Source organism: Moschus berezovskii, chromosome 19 (assembly GCF_049115385.1).
Source record: "Moschus berezovskii isolate FMDL1 chromosome 19, NW_MosBer_1.0, whole genome shotgun sequence".
Lineage (NCBI taxonomy): Eukaryota > Metazoa > Chordata > Mammalia > Artiodactyla > Moschidae > Moschus > Moschus berezovskii.
Window position 1 is genome coordinate 14,188,328 of NC_142478.1, and position 16,767 is coordinate 14,205,094.

A 16,767-nucleotide genomic window follows, 5' to 3' on the forward strand; every position below is an offset into this window, starting at 1 on the left:
AGTGACAGCAGTCGTCTCTTCAAATTCCTGACTTTAATGGAAATGATTCTAATGTATCATAAAACAGGAAATTTATGCTATACGTTTGTAATAGACACATATTACCAAAATAAAGAATTCATTTTCTAGTTTCCACTTTTCTTAATCATGAATGAGTTTTGAACTTTACTAAATAATTTTCTAGCATCTACTGAGATTATCATAAAGTTAAGAGATTTTCTAATTTTGAACCATTCTTAGAACTCTGGGATAAACCCTACTTATTCATTATGGTTTTAGTTTGCTATGAGATCTTTTTGGTGGGGGAGTATTATTGGGGGAATTTTGTATCTAAATTATGATAATATAATATAATAATAATTTTCTTTTCTTTTGCTATACAAAAAATTAGCAGTTACCATAATTAGAAAATATATTATCTATTTAGTTCCTGGTACTTTGATGACTCCTGCTTTTGTCGATTATAAACTGGTTGCAAAATTTGTCTTGTCACAAAATCAAAGTTTTTTTGCTTTATGGATCACATTTTTTTACTATTTTACTAATTTATGCATTTGCCTTTAATACTTCCCTCCCTGTCATTTATTTGATTTCATGACATTGTTATTTTATTAGAAATTTTTTTCTAGCATCCCGAGCTGAAAGCTAGCTTCGTAACTAATGTTACTCTTGGTTTTCTAACAAATGCACTTAATTATAAATTTCTTTTCTAATACCATGATGGTTTCTTCCCCCAGGGTTTAATATTTAATTTTTTCTTTCAGTTTCATATATTTAATATGAAAAATTCTACAGTGATTTCCCCTTTTGTCCATGAATAAATTAGAAATATATTTATACATTTGCAAAAGTGTATAGTTTTTCCTGTGGCTTTTTTTTTTTTTGCAAGGGAGAATGCAGGATTTGGGACTGAATATATATTTGTGCTCAGTAAATATACCATGTGTCATATCAGTTTATGAAATGTTTAGTGTGGCCAGTACTTGATTAACTTTTATAAATATGCCATGTATGTCTGAAACGTAAGTATATATTCTCTATTTGGTAGTAGTTCTTGGATAGAAAGCAGTCAGAATCTAATTATTAGATTGAGTCTATTATTTCAATCAAACTAGACAATTGTTAGTCAAATATTTTCCCCTCTATTTTTATAATTTTCTGAAAGAAATGCCCTTTTTGGCTGATTTTACATATTTTGAAGTTATTGTTATTAGGAGTATTATTTTTAGCTGCCATATTTCTCAGTAAAATAATCTTTTTATTAATCTCTGATATTTGTATGCCTGTTTCATTTTTTTGCCCAAATTCTATTTTATTTGCTACTAATAATGTTATATGAACTTCATTTTTATTGGAATTTTTTCTATTGTGTAAAAATACAAAAGGAACAAATTGCATGTTGTTCTCTGTCTTAAGGAAGTTGTAATCCTACTTTATGTCTAACTTGTGTAATTTTTTTAAAGTTCGAATTCAAGGCTATTTTATTTTCTCACAAATACTTCTTTTTGTTCTTCCAATATTCTTCATGATGCACATATTTAATTTGATATACCCTAAACTCTTAGTTGGAGAGGAAATGGCAACCCACTCCAGTGTTCTTGCCTGGAGAATCCCATGGACGGGAGAGCCTGGTGGGCTGCTGTCTATGGAGTCGCAGAGTCGGACACAAATGAAGCGACTTAGCAGCAGCAGCAGCAGCAAACTCTTAGTTACAAGTAGGAATTTTCTAAATGTTTGAGATAGCTGCAGTAAAATGAATGAAACATTCAGGAAAATAAGATATTTATATATAGATGTTGTCTGACCAAAGCTTCAAAATGATCAGTTTATGTTTTGTTTTTATTAATTCAGTTTTTACTAAAGATATAATAAAAACTATGTTCTGGAAGTTTGACCACTGTGTATGTACAGCTTGTAAGAAATCCTGGCTTCACTGTTTTTATCTGTAATACACACCCCCTTTGCAACAGTAGTTAAAGATCCCACAGCCTGAAAGGTTTCTTCATAGGACTTACAGCATGGAAGTTATCTTTTAAGCATTCAAGTTTGAAGGGAGAAAATATATTCTTAATTTATTTTTTGATATGGGGAAAATTGAAATATATTTATTGAAAAAGATTACTCCACAAAAAATTTTTAAAGACATAATGAAGTCGCCAGCTGCTCTAAAATAATCAGAAGTTAACATTTCTCTTCAGTTAAATTTACTCTAGATTTCTTATTCAAGAAAGAAAGAATGATAGCGCTGGAATGAGCCTAAAAATCATTTATTTTTTGTCTGGAAAAAAAAAAAGACAAAAGATAAAGAATGTAGTTAACAGAGCCCAATGGATAGTTTGCAAGGAAAAGTTTTTTAAAGCTATATGTATTTTTTTCTCATGATAAAATATTAACTCACGAGAAGAAATGTCATAGTAAGAGAAATTGAAGTACAGGTTTTGTTATTTATCCTCACGCTATCCTAATGCTATTACATTGCTGAAAAGAGCACAGATAATGTTTTGTTTTCATTTCTAATTCATGTAATTTTCCCTTTGTAATTTAAACATGTTATATTTTTCTTTTAGATACTTGTCATATTTGTAGGCCAATGTACACTATTTTCTTGCCATCATTTTAATAGCTATTTATACATTATAAAGGGATATATGTTTGGAAGGAACAGCATTAGAATATATTATGATAAAGTCACAGGTATAAGGAATTGATTGGTTTACTTTTCCCAAAGAAACCTCCTCATGCAGTTGTTTAATGTGAAAGGTTTTTCTTGAAAAGGTTAAAAAAGTTCTAATCAACTTTTGTACATTATGTAGAACTTCATTTTCTAAACTCTGCAAAAGAAAGTTTCATATTTAATGGGAAATCATGAATTATTCCATTTATTATCTACTTCCTCCTTTCAAAGACATGATCTGGATAAAAGGCGGGGTGAATAATTTCAAAAAAATACAATACATTTTTAATGGGAAGGTGCAAACTACAGATTCTCATGACTATTAGCAAGTGTAGAGGAAACAGAATTTTACTTGCAAAACTCGTCAAACTCTTGCAAAGATAAAATGCATGACATACTTTAGTTAAAAAAAAAAACAAAACATAGTGAGTTGAAGTTTTCTTTTTAATGCAACTTGTTGTTTTTACTAAGTTTTGTCTTTATATTCTCCAGCTTTCCATCTTTATTAAAGTTTGATTGTTTCCCTCAATATATGTGGAGAATTGATAGTTCTTTTATTTATAAAGATATGAAGATGAATAATTCAAATAAAAGTTTTAAATGATATTATCTGTGACAAAATTTCCTAAATAATAGAATTTCACAAAATTTGAAGAGCAGTCACAGAATTGTTTAAGAAAAAACAGAGTGACTCTTGTATGGAGTTTTATATTAATTTAAAAATTACAAATATTAATTTAGACACAAATATGGAGTTGAACTAGCATGCTGTGTTTACACATGTGTGTAGTCCATTGTTTGTAGCATGAAGCTTATTTTTTGTTTTTCTCCTCTTTTTCTTATTGCCATTATAATAGCATGTAGAATCTGACAGGATTATATTACTTATTCAGATTTTTTATCATTATAACTTAATACAAAAGCTACAATTATTTTTAGGTTTTGTTTTTAAGCCTATATTTAATTGGATAAATAACAATATAATCAGTATAAACTGGTTATATAATTATGTTTTCCTGTAGTGGAAAGTTACAATGCAAACTGAAAAAACAAGATTTGGTATGATTTTCTCTTGGTTAGCCAGAGGTGTTTGGATTCAAATGTGATATATCTGGGTTGGAAATAGTTTCCCTGAAAATTCTTCTTAAACAATGACCTTCATTTATATCTTTCCTTGTTTGATCTTTGGCTTAAAACATTGTTTCATTAAAAAGTCTGAATTTCTTAAAGGGGTTTGCAACTAATAAGACCATGTATAAAGATTATGTGTGTGATTAGTCTCACATAAGGCGGTGTCTTCGGGTGTTTTTTCACTGAACTGCTAAGGAAACAGGTTAAAAATGATGTTTAGGTTTTAGATTTTTTCCGGTAAAGAAAATCTTTCAGTAAAGAAAATGTATGTGACAGCTACATGGATAAATATTTTAGTGATATTTTATATTGATTGATTGATGAATAGTTTATTCCTTCCTGATTGATGACGATCACTGTACTTCAAATATTTGATTGAATGGAAATCATTTGAGTAAATCATTCTTACAGCGTACACACATAAACAATACCTTTATATTATTAAGGAAATCATTTAAAGTCATTTTAAGGATCGCACTCGGTACTGTTTGCTGAATAACCAGTTTTCCTCTGCTAAAGGGTAATACTCACCATCAAAAATACTGTTTCACATTTATTGATCTCACAAAAGTTACTCCCTGTTGTGCTAAGAACCGGCTGTGACATAACTGAAACTGAGAAACCATCTTTGTTCCATTCTTCACAAACAACCCATATATCCTGAAATAAAAACCACGCATATTGAAGTGAATTCTTGCTGTGCTATTATTGGCAGAATTCTTTGCTGATCAAATTTTTTAATATTTTATTTTTTGTTGAAAGAGTTATATTAGTAATAGTCCCATTGACTATTATTATTACATTTTTAAAAAAAGAATTAAAGGTTCAACTTAGAAGTAGTTTTTTTCCAAATGGAATTTTTCAATGTGCATATACTTATACTTTTAAAATGTTGAAAATCCAACTGTGCTAACTTTGATTATTAACAGATGAAAATTTGTATTTTCCAAAAATGCAAGCAAAAATTGTATATGTAACAGTTTCCTCTAAAGATTCAATTTAGCAAATAGAATTGTTTAGAAAATCACAAAAAATTCTGTTCCATAACCTTTGGGGTTGGAATTTATTTTTTTCAGTTATCAAGTACAACCAGCTATAAAATGAATCAAAATCTGAACTGAAACAAAAGTCCTGCTATATTAATAACTTACATTCTGATTTTTTACTACCATTTCATGGTGATTAGTTTTTTCAGTTTATACAATTAAAGATGATAACACATTTATTTGAATAGTAATTCTAGTGAAATTCCCAGAAACTATAAACTTATACCTGCATTAGTGATATTTCTTTGGAATGAAGCCAAAATGTTAAATATTTTTCAGCCTTTATATAAAATTATAGCAATAAAAATGTATTATAGTACAATTAAGTATAGCACAATAGATACACTTTCATAATTATTTTTAAATTTTTCTCTTAAAGTAAATACGACCAATCTGTTTTACAAAGAAAATCGAGATTGTTTAATGGCTGTGATGTTAACATTCCTATTGCAAGATTAGTCACAGCTACAATTATAAGTTATTTGGTTTATTTTAAATATATGTTAAAGGTATAAATAAGCTGCAGTGATTATATTATGTTCATCATATGTTCATTTTCCTTAAAGAAGTTCTCCAAAAATGTGTAGGGGAAATTAATAATAATATTTATATTAATAACTAATTCTAATTGTAATATTAATTATAACGATAGATCCTTTTGTTCCAAGCATAACAAATTCTACTTTTTGAGACAGTAACATATGTCTTAATACAGTAAAATTAAGTTGTATAGAAAATAAGCAGTGATTACCAGGTTATTTGTGGTTAGTGGGCATACTGAGATAGAAAACGAGTATGCTTTAGAGAAATCATCATCATTTTAAAAGTTCTCTTAACATACATTTAATTTGGATTAATAAAAATGCCTTAATAAGTATGTATATGTTTCTCTCTAGAATATATTTTTAATTTTTCCAACCTTCAGAATGGAATGGTTTGAAAACTGTGAATGTGTGATATGCCACCTGCCCTATTTACATTTTTAACAGTTGAGTATTTGTTAACTGATCCCATAGACAGCTACATGTTTTGCTGTTACCAGATGGATGAGATAGAATGCCATGCATAACTTTACATTTATCTTCTTTGAGTGTCACCTTATTTGCATATCAATTAAAATAATATCTGTATTAAAATGGATAATGAAAGTTATCAAATTTACATGATGTGACTGCAGTTTGCAAAATTTCCAGTAGATGCCCCCAGAGACCAGTCAACTCGTTGGAAATACTTGAAATTTAAAAGAAGTCTTTTTCATATCGAAACTTTTTTGATATGAAATTAGAAGTCCTAAAAAAATTCTCAACTCCAATAGTTTAAAGCACAAAATTATATATGAGTGATAGTCATGTATTTGTAATCCATATTAATCAACTCTAATAATTGTTAAAATTCTACATGTGCAATATTAAGAAAAATGCTGTCAGTTTTCATTGTAAAAGCATTCTGTATGCTTTTAAAGCAAAATCATTTCAAACATAATTTTTCTTTCTAACTCCTCTTTCTATATTTACATGACTAAAGAAATGCTGTATCCTTGTTTTAGCATTTTAGAAATAAGTATGCTTTTCACACACATAAAAACTATAAAACATACCTATATAACATGATTCTTATCAGTGTGTGTGTGTGAGTCAAGAAACAGATTTGTTCCTCCTTCTAATTATACATAATATCTACCTTCACTGGAAAGTATGAGTAAGAATGGTGACTCACTGTATTCCACAGAAATTATATTAACTGAAGCTATTTAAGTATTAATTTGAGTCAATGTAATTATCCCGTAGGTGATTCTAATAACATTTATCCCTACAATACGAATTTAAGACTGTTATTACTGACACATAGATAACCCAATACTGACTTATAAATATTAACTTAGTGGAATAAAAGTATTATACTGCCTTTTGATTAGATATAACATATCTTTTGAGTTTATCTTTGTCATATTAAGTAAAAAAATTTTATGATCTTGTTTTAGAGTATTGAGCTTATTGAACTGCTTTTGAAATATTTTACTGAATGTGAAGCGTCACCTTGATTCAGTATTTCAGTTTGACTTATGAAAATGTTAAATTACATTAATCATAGAATAATTGATAATGCATTTTCATTTTGAAAACCTATCTAATAGCTAGTATAAATATTTGTAAGTGCAAAGAGAAGAAGATAAATTGGCATTCTGCTCATTTGTGTTTTTCATATTCATACAGTTTCATCCTTTTATATGTTTGTCTAATGTGTTTGTCAGTGTTACCCCATTAGACTTAACATCTCTGTGTGGGGATCACGTCTATTCAGTTTGCTTTGCCTGGATGCTGCTGATTGTCTGCTGCCTTGTTTTAAGGAAAGGGATTCTCTCTGGAAGAGTCACAAAGTGACAGCAGTGTTTTTCCCCAATCCAGCACAAACATTCATTAACATGGATAAAGAAAATGGCTTTCTTTTTTTTTTTCCTTTTTTTAAACTGAAGCATATTTGATTTACAGTGTTGTGTTAGTTTCAGGTGTACAGCAAAGTAACTCACACACACACTTATATATATATATTTATTTCTTTTCATTTTCTTTTCCCATGTAGGTTATTACAAATTATCGAGTATAGTTCCTTGTGTTATACAGTAGGTCCTTGTTGTTTATTCTATATATAGTAGTGTGTATATGTTACTCCCAAAAGACAATGGCTTTCTCACTGGAGTCACATCATAATTGTATAATGACGTCAAATTTCTAAACAGTCCATACAGGTAACAAAAAAAATGTGTGAAGGAGGAAGAGAAATAGGAAATTAACATTATTTGATATAATCGGAGGCAATGTGGTCAAGTGAAAAAAATTCAGAATTTCTAATCAGAGAAACCTGATTATGAAAGCCACCCCAGCTACTTATTATCATGTATGACTTTGGGCAAACCAAAACCTCACCGAAGAGGGTTTCCTTATCTGTATAAATGGAAGTCGTAGTTTTAGAGTTAGCGTGTGATTTATAAGTGATATCTGACACATAGTACATGCTCTGTAAACAGTAGCTATTCAAAATGGTTTAAGGCAGAATTTTAAAATGGTATAATATCTCCGTGGCTATTTAATAGAAAGCTCTCTATTTCCTAGCATCTTCACACATTCAGCTGCTAAAGAGTTCTGTCTTGATCTAGGACCTTGTGATAGACTCTAAACTTGCCTGGTATCCATTTCTCCTCTCTTTACTAACACAATTCCAGTTTCATCTGGGGCAACAATGTGCCTCCAAACAGGCAGGATATTTGTTTTTCTAGTCTTTGCAGCCAGGGATGTCCATGTGACACAGTTCTCACCGGTGGAACAAAGTGGAATTCCAATAGTAGTTGCAGGAATAAAAGTATCCCCAATAATAGAGAAAGATACAGCTGATGTCACCCGCCTATCCCATTTCTTCTTGCCTGGAAGGGGCACCTGATGTCTGGACTGGGGCAGCCCTCCAGTGACCAAGGACAGAAAGGAAATAATCCCTGAAGCACAGGCCTTGAGCTTGCCAGGCCATGGAACCAAGGCTTACAGCTGCCTCCCTTTAGGCATCTTGTGCTGTGAGCAGTACAAACTTCTAGTTTCGAAGGCACCATGAGCCAGGTTTTCTCTTCCTTGGAGTTGAATGGGTTCCTAGTCTCTGGGATGCTGCCCAGGGCTCTGTCATCCTTGATTCATCCTTTTCCGTCAGCTCTTGAAATATGCTGACCTGACTCTTTGAGTAGCACCCCGGTGCTTCTTACTCACAGAGTTACAGCTGTGTCCCCATTCAGTCCCCAGTGGGCAGCACATCTGACAGCCTTTTAGCACACATGCCCTTGCTAGGGCCAGTGACATTGTGTTGGACATCCCAGCCCTCGCTTCCCTTTAACTTTGATGTCACACCCGGAGGCCACCAGACAATTCTTGGTCTTTGGCCCATACTGTCCAGGGGCCGTGGGGCATCACACGGGCTGGTTCTGGTTTTCTTCTGCTCAGAAGCTCTATGCAGTGACTTTTGCTGCCTTTCCATGCCCTGTGTTGGGGTGGTGGGGAGGGGAGGGAGAGACACAACCTGCTTCATCTTACATCTCACACTTTCCTTCTCCACACTCTCGGCCAGAGGGCAGAAGCAAAAATCTGTGCTTCTCTCTTCTCCATTTCAAATATTTTTGGTCATCGTTTTGACAAGATGGTGGCTTTTGACTTGTGGACCTGGGAATGTGGTTTCCTTACTGTCTTTATGGACTAGTCCTGTAACAATAGGTGCCTTGCATTGGCCACTAGGTTGAGGAGGATTGCAATTCAGTTGGGAATCCACTTCCAAGTAATTTTTCTAATATATTGGGTTGGCCAAAATGTTTGTTTGAGTTTTTCTATGCAGCTTATAGAAAAACCCAAAATAATTTTTTGGCCAACTCAATACAGAAATGTGAGCACCATTGATGCTTTTGAACTGTGGTGTTGGAGAAGACTCCTGAGAAAGTCCCTTGGACTGCAAGGAGATCCAACCAGTCCATCCTACAGGAGATCAGTCCTGGGTGTTCATTGGAGGGACTGATGTTGAAGCTGAAACTCCAAATGCTTTGGCCACTTGATGCAAAGAGCTGACTCATTTGAAAAGACCCTGATGCTGGGAAAGACTGAGGGCATGAAGAGAAGGGGATGACAGAGGATAAGATGGTTGGATGGCATCACCAACTCAGTGGACATGGGTTTGGGTGAACTCTGGGAGTTGGTGATGGACAGGGAGGCCTGGCGTGCTGCGGTTCATGGGGTCGCAAAGAGTCAGACATGACTGAGCGACTGAACTGAACTGAAAACAATCTCACTGAGTCATTTCCCAGACTCAAATACTTCTATGACTCTATCCCACTCCTAGCTTGGAGTCCAAACTACTTACTGTGCTCTGGGGTCTCCACAGTATGGGTTCTGCCCTCCCCATTTTTTAACTTCCCTCTTCCACTCCCTTCCTCATCACTGTATGTATTTAGTTCTAGAGCAAAGCTGATCCACTGAGTAAAAAATTCTGGGTGTATGGCACCTGGGCATTTTTGTTTTGTTTGCTTTTTAAACTCTGTAGGGTGAGTCTGTTGCTGGACTTCATGTTTCTCAGAGAATCTTCACATAAATATTTTTGCTTGGTTCTTAGAAGAATCCTGTGATATAGGTATCAGTTCAGTTCAGTTCAGTTCAGTCGCTCAGTCGTGTCCAACTCTCCGCGACCCCATGAATCACAGCACGCCAGGCCTCCCTGTCCATCACCAACTCCCGGAGTACACTCAAACCCATGTCCACAGAGTCGGTGATGCCATCCAGCCATCTCATTCTCGGTCGTCCCCTTCTCCTCCCGCCCCCAACCCTTCCCAGCATCAGAGTCTTTTCCAGTGAGTCAACCTGTCGCATGAGGTGGCCAAAGTACTGCAGTTTCAGCTTTAGCATCAGTCCCTCCAATGAACATCCAGGACTGATCTCCTTTAGAATGGACTGGTTGGATCTCCTTGCAGTATAAGGGACTCTCAAGAGTCTTCTCCAACACCACTGTTCAAAAGCATCGATTCTTCGGCGATCAGCCTTCTTTACAGTCCAACTCTCACATCCATACATGACCACGGGAAAAACCATAGCCTTGACTAGATGGACCTTGGTTGGCAAAGTAATGTCTCTGCTTTTCAGTATACTATCAAGGTTGGTCATAACTTTCCTCCAAAGGAGCAAGCGTCTTTTAATTTCATGGCTGCAATCAGCATCTGCAGTGATTTTGGAGCCCAAAAAAATAGCAAAGATTAATATACATATTTCACAGATAAGAAGAAGTGAAGTCCAGAAAAGTTAGGAAGAAATGACCTGAACCTCAAGGGTGTTAATTCTAGACTGTCACCACTCCACACTGAAATGCTTATTGATGGTAACATCACATCTTGTCAGTTCTAAATATTTAATTGTCCCCTATTTAAAAATGTAAAATAATTAGTATAAAGTGATGTCATTTGGACTCTGATTACTTGCTTAGTAAAATAATAGCCACCACACAGCTATTATTCCATAACCCTGTTTATTTCCTATATAGCAGTGTTCATGCTCTAAAATTATTTATGATTTGTTTACTTACTTGTTGGTTGTGTTCTTCCACTAGAATATACACTTCACAAGGGTATTGAATCTATTTGATCTAGAACAGTGCCTGGCACTTAATAGGAAACTCAATAGCTATTGATTGAATAAATAAATACACTATTCAACTGTTTGAATAGTGTATTTGATCTGCAAGGAGATGAGACTAGTCAATCCTAAAGGAAATCAACCCTGAATATTCATTGGAAGGACTGATGATGAAGCTGAAACTCCAATACTTTGGCCACCTAATGCAAAGAGCTGACTCGTTAGAAAAGACCCTGAAGCTGGGAAAGACTGGAGGCAGGAGGAGAAGGGGACGGCAGAGGACAAGATGATTGGATGGGATCACCGATTCAATGGACGTGAGACGGTGATGGACAGGGAAGCCTGGAGTGCTGCAGTCCATGGGGTTGCAAACTGTCAGACATGACTGAGCGGCTGAAAAACAACAACAGCTTTCAATTGTCATTTTATCTCTTTGCATATGATTTATTATTGTCAGAAGTGAAGTGGTAATCTAACAAGTCATTAAGTTAATCCTAACTGAAAATAAGTTTAAAAATATATTTAGCAAGAGATATCCATAAACTCTTTCTGCATAAATGAATGAATGAATGAACCTTCGTAACATACAGAGAAGCCACTTAATAGAGCTTTGTTTTGATATTCAATGACACATTTAAATTATGTTTGCCTTACTGGCTTTTTGTGTTGTTTTGGTGGGAGGCTAACTTATTAACTATTTTGGGATATTGTCAATTGCTATGGTCTGAATGTTGTGTTCCTAAAATTCATATATTGAAATCCCATTCCCTGGAAGTGTAGGTAAATTGGGTTTTTAGAAGGTTATTAGGTTATGAGGGTGGGGCACTCATGAGTAGGATTAGTGCTTTTATAAAAGAGGCTCCAGAGAGTGCTCTAGCTTCTTACATTATGTGAGGACATGACTAAAAGTTCAGGCTATGAACCAGGAGGGCAACCTTCCTGGAGCCTTGATCTTAGACTTCTGGCCTCCAGAACTGTAAGCAATAAATTTCAGTTGTTTATAAGCTACTCAGTTAGTGGTATACTGTCGTTGTTCGGTTGCTCAGTGGCGTCTGACTCTTTGTGACCCCATGGACTGCATACTCTGCTACATCAGCCCAGATGGACTGAGACATCCATCAACTAGCTTATTTGTCCTTATCAAAGGGAGCTCAGCTCTGGAACTGATATATTTATAATGTAATTTCCATAAAATTACGATATTTAGACAGCTCTTGGCATCTTTCATTAAACTGGAGTTGTTCAATTATAAGTGAGGTCAAGATAGTTTTCAGCCCTTTCACTGAGGGGAAAAAAAAAGGCAGCATGATCCAACCTTTAATTATTATAGGATCAAAAAAATCAAAAGATTTGAAGGATTAAAATAATGAGTTCAGTGTTCTGATTCTTATTCCCAGTTACCGGAACTCGTACAAGAAGAACGTCTGTGTGGACATGCTGCGGGATGGTTATCATAAGTCCTTTACCGAGCTCTTCGCACTGACAGAGAAGTGGGATGCCCTGAGGGAGGCTGCGAGGGTCCGATCCCTCTCCTGGGCACAGAGACCCCTGGAAGAGCAGCCCGACAAGCTGGATCACTTCTACTACTACCTGACCAGGGCTGAGACAGCGGAAAGGAAAGGTACGTGGAGGGGTTTGGGGGAGCAGCACTGCTGAAAGCAGAGCAGGGAGCAGCTGCGGGCAAGTTCCCAATCGCTTCATATGTGAATTTAAGAGAGGAGGACACCTCAGCACAATTCAGCCTAGTCAACTAGGCACCTTCATGGAATGGACAGTAGAGAATGCTGACTCACAAGAGCGCCCAGACACATGGCCCTCCTGGTGATGTCACTCTAAGCCTGGGTAGACAGTAAACAAATAGCACCTATAACATCTCCAGGGCTTCCCAATGTATTAAAATCTTTGGTATCATTAATTATACGTCTTTATATAGTTTTTTTCTTCATCCGTAATCTGAATATTGGCTTTCACTGAGTAGCCCTTTGCAGAGTATTGTAATTTGCCAATTATACTTATTTTCTAGGATTTATAGAATGGAATTTGAAGGTTTTATCCTTAAGTTCTATGCTTAAGATTTCTATCAGAGAATTTTTATTAGTGAATTGTGAGGAAACAGGAGAAGTCTGTAATCCACAATTATGAATAAAATTGTTAATTTTTTATTTTCCATCACATCATCGCTCGTTAATTCCTGTTTGATACTCTGAATTTTTCCAGAAGGTCAGTGTTTCAGGTTTTAAAGAAAAGAGTTTGCTCGCTACTACAGTTAAAGTAAGACCTTTGTCATAAGTGTTTCTTAGTTACGTGTCCAGGAGTGGTCATTTTGTATAGTCAAAGAGAGGAAATCCCCAAATTTGGCATATACATTTGGTATTCTCAGTCATCTTCTTCTTTGACTTTTTTGTGTGAAAATACCATAGGACTCAAAGAGAGACGCTTTAGGCTCCACCATGACAATGTCTTTGCTTCACTGTACAGCATAATACATGAGTGACCTTGTGTGTGCATGTGTGTATGTGAGGACAAGAGGTGATTATTTGTATAATGAAAATATTTAACTGCAGAGTTGACTTTGAAAAGAGTCCTTTGGTGAATTTTAAAATGTGATTTACACATAAGCTCTCAAGAAATTCAGTTCAGTTCAGTTCAGTTCAGTCGCTCAGTCGTGTCCGACTCTCCGCGACCCCATGAATCACAGCACGCCAGGCCTCCCTGTCCATCACCAACTTCCGGAGTTCACGCAAACTCATGTCCACAGAGTTGGTGATGCCATCCAGCCATCTCATTCTCGGTCATCCCCTTCTCCTCCCACCCCCAACCTTTCCTAGCATCAGAGTCTTTAGCTGTTTTAAATTTTAAAATGCTATGGTAAAAAAACTTATTTTCTAGGTCAGCCCCAAATTCTGAGGTGATATTTACACTGAAAATAGAATTGATCAAGATAAAATTTGTCCATAAGTCATTTTTTTTCAAGTTGACTTAATTTGATTGCCTAAACATTTTAAATAGAAGCATTCATTTCAGTAGCATAATAGCATAAATTTAGGCCAAACACATCAATGGTCATAAAGTATCATAAAAGAAGCTTATAAAGCATTTTATAATTATAAAGAAACTAGAATGCTAAATAATCTATTTGAAGGTAGAAAACTTTTACAATACTTTATTTGAAAAAGTAACTATATTATGTATAAATTAAAATGATTCTCCAATACCCCAAATTTAAAAAGTCCAAGCTTCATAATAGCCAGTGTCTTATACACATGTACAAGTAATGAAATATTTTTCTTACTGAGTAGTTTGTCACATGTTCATTTGATAAATGGAATAAAATTACTTCTTGCTCAGAACAACTCTTTTGTACGGTTATTGACTTCAAAATGCTGTGGCTTTTGCCTGGTTAAAATACAAAAAATTGAAATTATTGCAGAAAAACATTATTGGAAATACATCAGTTGAAGGACAAGTAAACATTTATATGCGTCTTAAAAGAAATGTGTAATTTTTTCACATTTAACACATGAAGTTTATAGAAGCAAAATTGTGACTTAAGAATGTCTTAGAAAGTAGTGCAGGGAATATGTACAGAAACTCTTATTAACTTGAATTAATTCTAAATCTTAAAACCCACGTATACCACACACTTAATCTAGAATATAGAAATCTGTTAATAGTTCCTGGACGATTTCACCCCATATGGTTGTGGAATCTGAGACAATTATCTTGAAGCAGCGTTATATCTCTGAGTATTCTCATTGCTTCTCATTGGAAAGACCCATCACTCTAGGGTCACAATGAAGTTCATTTAATCAAAGCTATGGCACTAACAATAGTCATCTCGGGTCAGTTCTGTCTCTTGAGACTCACAGAGCAGAAACCTAGAGTTATTTAAATTACTTTTCAAAATATTACTTTCTGTTTTATAGCAAAGAAGTGTTTAAAGGAAGCCAGTCATTCTTTTTGTATTATTTTCCATTTGTTACAGAGTATTTCTTTGTCCCTGATATCATTCTTATACGACCCAATGTGAGTCATCTCTGTACCGTCTGTAACATTAGGGCCTGGTGCCCCATGGGGCTGAGGAGGAGATGGCAATAATGGTAATGGGTCACCGAATCAATAGATAATTCAAACGGTATTTACACTTGACTTCAGATTATTGTCAAGGGTTAGGCAGCAATTTGTTTCTCTAATAACATTTATTTAAGGTACCCAAAGTATGTTTTACTCAAGCAGAGTCCCACTGGATGTTTATACAGTTTATGTAAAGAAAAACAAAAGTGAGTGTCTGGTGAAATGAGTCTGAGAAACAACCATGTGAATTAACATATACATTAAGCAGGTTGGTTTGTTGCAGGACTTATCAGAGCCTTTGACATGTTAATGTGTTGTGTGTTTCACTGCAAGAGAGAAATTAGTAGGAGCATTTTCCAATTTATTTCATCACGAGATCTCCTTTTAAGGTAGCATGGTGAGTATTTGTCTAAAGAATAAATCCACAATAAAATTGATTTTCATCTTATTAATATACCTGCTGACAATTTGAGGAAATGTTGTGCAAGCAAGGAGAAAAGGCTGCTTAGAATGTAAAGGGTATAAACCATGTATTTGGGTTATCCAAAGGTTCAAAACTTTCCATTTTTCCATAGAAGAATAGCTTAGCTGACAAGCAAAACCAAAAACTTTATCAAATGTTGGAAATGTTTTTCTATTAAAGCTTAATTACTGAAAAACAGAAAATTAGGTTTACATATATATTTTTTAAAAGCTCTTTGTATGATGTTTTAAAATGGAAGATATGAAATGTTTTATTTACAGGTTTTAAAAATAGCAGAGCAACTGAACTGAACTGAACTGAATCACTATGTATATGGGCTTCCGTAGTGGCTCAGATGGCAAAGAGTCTGCCCGTGGTGTGGGAGACCAGTGTTCGATACCTGGGTCGGGAAGATCCTCTGGAGAAGGAAATGGAAACCCACTCCAGTATTCTTGCCTGGAAAATCCCATGGGTGGAGGAGCCTGGCAGGCTACAGTCCATGGGGTCGCAAAGAGTCGGACACTACTGAGCGACTTCACTTTCACTTTCAATCACTATATTCAAGAAAGAATATAAAATATTACAAAACAGATTTTAATGCTCTATTCATATTAGGCACAGGTCCATAACAGAAAGATAAAGCACAAGAGAAGTCAGTTCTGAAATGAGAGTATTTGTTTTAAGTAAATTGCTCAGGGTTTTACCCCCTACTTTTCACCTAAGCTATTGCCTATTGTGAATAACCTTAAAAAGCAAAAAGTCTCTGCAGAATCTCCAGTTCCTTCAAAACTGGGGAATAAGGAGAATGTATTTTAAGTTTAATTTTTAGTTCTAAAACTTATTTTGAGATAAATCTTAATTTCCTGTGGAATTATGAAGCAGCGGTTTCCCGGGTGGCATAGTGATAAAGAATCTATCCACCGACGCAGGAGACGCAAGAGACGTGGATTAGATCTCTGGGTCAAGAAGATCTCCTGGAGGAGGAAATGGCAACCTATGTTAGTATTCTTGAGCTTCCCTTGTGGCTCAGCTGGTAAAGAATCCTCCTGCAATGTGGGAGACCTGGGTTTGATCCCTGGGTTGGAAAAATACCCTGGAGAAGGGAAAGGCTACCCATTCCATTATTCTGGCCTGGAGAATTCCATGGACCATATAGTCAAAGAGGTTGCAAAGAGTCAGACATGACTAAGCGACTTTCAGTTACACTTTCCAATATTCTTGCCTGGAAAATTTCTA

General features: G+C 35.0%; 1 protein-coding gene across 1 annotated transcript in view; it reads left to right on the forward strand.

The window, feature by feature from the left end:
* Nucleotides 1-16,767, forward strand: part of TTC29 (tetratricopeptide repeat domain 29) — a 249,786-nt gene that overhangs the window by 19,066 nt on the left and 213,953 nt on the right. Inside the window, exon 3 of the mRNA XM_088827845.1 lies at nucleotides 12,392-12,615. Coding sequence (XP_088683971.1) covers nucleotides 12,392-12,615 — 224 coding nt within the window. The remainder of the gene's footprint in view (nucleotides 1-12,391; nucleotides 12,616-16,767) is intronic.